The sequence below is a fragment of the Pinus tabuliformis genome, chromosome 2_1 (genome assembly GCF_031772625.1).
Source record: "Pinus tabuliformis cultivar Carrire ecotype Pingquan chromosome 2_1, CPIR1, whole genome shotgun sequence".
NCBI classification, from domain to species: Eukaryota; Viridiplantae; Streptophyta; class Pinopsida; order Pinales; family Pinaceae; genus Pinus; species Pinus tabuliformis.
This window is the reverse complement of record NC_142299.1, coordinates 15,426,645-15,430,219: the sequence shown is the minus strand read 5'-3', so window position 1 is coordinate 15,430,219 and position 3,575 is coordinate 15,426,645. Positions and strand designations below refer to the sequence as shown.

Here is a 3,575-nt window from a genome sequence, read left to right as displayed (position 1 = left end):
ACATGAGAGTACTCTCGATACATGTTTGCTAAATCAATAACTTGATATTGTCACTACATGCTTGCCATATGAATAATCAATGCAGGCTTGCTAAATTAATGATTAAAATGAGTATGCACTGATTTGCATCAATAAAACCGGTAATAGAGTTTTGATAATATATAATTTTGTTTTCAATTTGATAAAATCACATAGAATATGATAATCATATAAAAAGCGAGGACATGCAGAACATAATGGAGATTTCGAACATGAATATTGCAGACAAGAAGACTAAGCCAGAGGGATCTCAGTCCTCATATGATGTTGCGTACTATTATCAGACATTTAGAATAAAAACCAATTTGCAAAAATTCAGTTTTAGCTGCAGATTTATTTTATTTTCGATTTCAATATTTTCTGGGTCTGGAAATATTCCAGTCTATGGGAATATATCATTCATACAGTTTGTAGTACCTATTCTACTGGTAGAACCTGTATTGTTATTCCTATAACATGCTTTATAATTCAACAGATACGGAGCTGCTCCAGTGCAATAATTGCCAGCTGCTTGGTGGAGTACGCAGGACAGATCTTCTGTGTTGGGGTTATTGTATGTGAGTTGCAGGCATTCTGGTGTTATGTTTGCTAAGGGATTGCTAGTCCTTGCTCTGTAATCTGTCAACAAGCTGGTGGGCATGCACATGGTTGTAGGTGCTGCAAATTCTGTGGTCATGGATTTTGGCTCTATGCCAATTAATGGGTCTACACTCATAATTCCTCCACACATCCACATTTCATGAGATGTTAGATCATGTAGTGCTCTGAAGTCCTCATCAAACACTGTGACATTGCTGGAATTTTCAGGGCTAAAAGCTGGGGTATCTTGGTGTGCTGTTTGCTGGTTTTCCATGACTTCAGGAAAGAAAGATTCTAATAATTGATCCTGTGGCCTTACTTCAGATGCAGCCATTTGGGTGCATGTTAATTTTTGGAAACAGTCAAAATCCAATGTTTCTGAACCAAAATGATCTTCACTTGAAGCGTATTCTGGCTTGTTCATGGACGTTCTTTTGATTTTGCCTGGATCTTCGTCAGGGCAGCCATTGGAATCGTTGAAAAGTCTGTGAGAGTTGGGATCTACTCCCATGTGAATTAATTTCTTCTTTATGCAGGAGTTCCAGAAATTTTTGATCTCGTTATCAGTTCGCCCAGGCAATTGCCTTGCAATCTGCGACCACCTGCAACATAACCCATGAAGTTAACTCGTTGGCAGAAGACCTCAGGGATCTCTGACAGAAAGAAAGAAGTTGCATATTATGTAAGGATGAAAACAAACTTATAACGCAATAGGTATTGTAGCAAAGAGGGGGAGAGTAGGGAGGCGCTTTATAATTCATTACAATACAAACAATACAATACAAACAATTTAGGGAAATTTGAAATGTATTTAAAAAATTAGAATATTTTTTTACTTTTCAATTTAATTGAAACATGTCATATATAAATATTAATTATATATATAAAGATATAGATATAGATATAATTTAAAATAAGTTAATATAATTCATTTTTGTTTATTTTAAGAAGTGTTTTTGATACTTATCATGGTATCATGTTTAGGGTTGTTACTAACTAAATTATATATATATATATATATATATATATATAATTTAAAATAAGTTAATTTAATTCATTTTTGTTTATTTATAAATGTTTTTGATACTTATCATAGTATCATGTTTATGGGTTGTTATTAACTATTTATTTTATATAGTTGTTCTAGTAATTAGTTTACTCATATAAATTAGATGGTTGATGAATATAGATATTCTTAAAACACTAACGCAAACAAGAGAGATAAATATAATAATAGAATTTACATCAATTTAAATATTAAATTAGAAGTAGTTTTTCTAACTAAACTAATAATACAAATGACCACAAATCTTAATTTATAAAATAAAAATAACTTAATAAATTTAATCACAACCTTAAACAAAAAAAATTCCCTTTTATTAAATCTTGAAACTATACTTAATATTCTTACACATCGAAAATTTTATTACATAAAATCAAATTAAATTAAATAAAACAAAATAACAATAATAATAAAACATTTCAAAACATTAATCCAACTCAGACAAATTCATATAGGGATGAAATTATTGGAAAATATAAAAATCAATTATACTCTATATAAAAAAAAATGAATATTTAATAATGGTTATAAATAAATTATTTTATAAATAAAAATATATTAAATTAACTAAAATCAACTCTTAAAAAAGCATACTCATATTTACATAAAATTGTTTTTTTACAAAACAAATTCCGTCCATAATAGAGATTGTTCTCAATAATATTTCAAAAAGAGCGGTCTCAATAATATTTCAAAACTCTCTTTGCAACTTGTTAAATAAACTGAAAAAACCTTTAATAACAACAGATATGGTACCTATTTCCAAGAACAGCATGCATTTCAATGATAGTTCTCTCTTCAAGCAACGAGAACCTGCCTCGTTTCAGACCTGGCCTCAAATAATTGATCCATCGAAGCCTGCAACTCTTTCCACATCGTTGCAACCCTTTCAACAATGAAGACAATCCAGTTAAACAATTGTCACTTTCTGGACTCTATCTATTTGAAATCTACATGGCAGGAGCTGCTTACCTGCTTGCTTGGGCACTGAGCTCCAGCACCCATGCCCATATTTTGTAACATAAGCTTTCAATAATCTGTCCTCCTCCGGAGACCATAACCCTTTCTTGAATTTCTGCTTCTCACAGCAAGAATGGCAGCCCATGACCTCTGAACCCACTGATTCTCTTCAATTAATACGTGGTCTGCAATCTTCTGGATAGCGATTCCACGCTGAATTTGATTGAGAGATTGATTGGGAGAATCATGACTCTATGTTTGAATTTTCATCACGTCGATATTTTTATACAAAAAAACCCTAAGTAGGTTAGCGTCGCCGACATGGAAACTTGCATTATACTTCCATGCCGACGGAATCTTCCGACAATATTGAAAACAATGGCAAACCCTAAACCCTAATTTGGTATTAGACTTTCTTGTCAATCAACGCCGCCGCCATTTCAACTTTTCTGAATACAATTTATGGAACTGAACCCATCCCAATCAACTGAATGGGTCGGCCTCTGATCCCCGATATCATCTAATTTCATTTTATCCACCAAATTGGTAAACCTGTATGCCCCTTATTTCACATTTTCGCTTTCTAATTTCGAAAGTGTTGTGGCTTCCAAGGAAACCACTGTTGCAAAAATATTGAAATTCTCAAGCAAACAAGACTGGTTGGCAGCATGGCACGATCCCTACATCGAACCTAATCGATGATCCGTAGTTTTTGTTTAAAATTTAACGAGACTAGTAGGCAAAACATCCTCGTGATTGATGGGCCATTTAAACTATATTTGTGACTTGAGGCATATATCAACAGTGTCTCTCACTCCTCAATTGTACGCCAAATACCAATGTGTTTGAAGTTGCATGTCTCAGGTCCCGCCATTGCAAAACATCCTCGTGATTGATGGGCCATTTAAACTATATTTGTGACTTGAGGGATATA

General features: G+C 33.0%; 1 protein-coding gene across 1 annotated transcript; it reads right to left on the bottom strand.

Annotated features, from left to right (window-relative positions):
- Positions 1 to 372: 372 nt before the first annotated feature.
- Positions 373 to 2,859, bottom strand: LOC149198447 (uncharacterized). Its single transcript, XM_089399279.1, has 3 exons — positions 2,654 to 2,859; positions 2,438 to 2,567; positions 373 to 1,220 (listed from the first exon to the last, which is right to left on the bottom strand). Exons 1-3 carry the CDS (start codon positions 2,784 to 2,786, stop codon positions 422 to 424), a joined length of 1,062 nt encoding a protein of 353 aa, XP_089255405.1. The 5' UTR covers positions 2,787 to 2,859; the 3' UTR covers positions 373 to 421.
- Positions 2,860 to 3,575: the final 716 nt, after the last annotated feature.

What these genes read in the sequence shown, in the direction of transcription:
- LOC149198447 (XM_089399279.1), bottom strand. Translation starts at nt 2,786, where the DNA reads ATGGGCTGCCATTCTTGCTGTGAGAAGCAGAAATTCAAGAAAGGGTTA. An exon ending in CTCAGTGCCCAAGCAAGCAG is followed by an intron (nt 2,568 to 2,653) that starts GTAAGCAGCTCC and finishes CATTGTTGAAAG; the next exon opens with GGTTGCAACGATGTGGAAAG. An exon ending in CATGCTGTTCTTGGAAATAG is followed by an intron (nt 1,221 to 2,437) that starts GTACCATATCTG and finishes GTTATGTTGCAG; the next exon opens with GTGGTCGCAGATTGCAAGGC.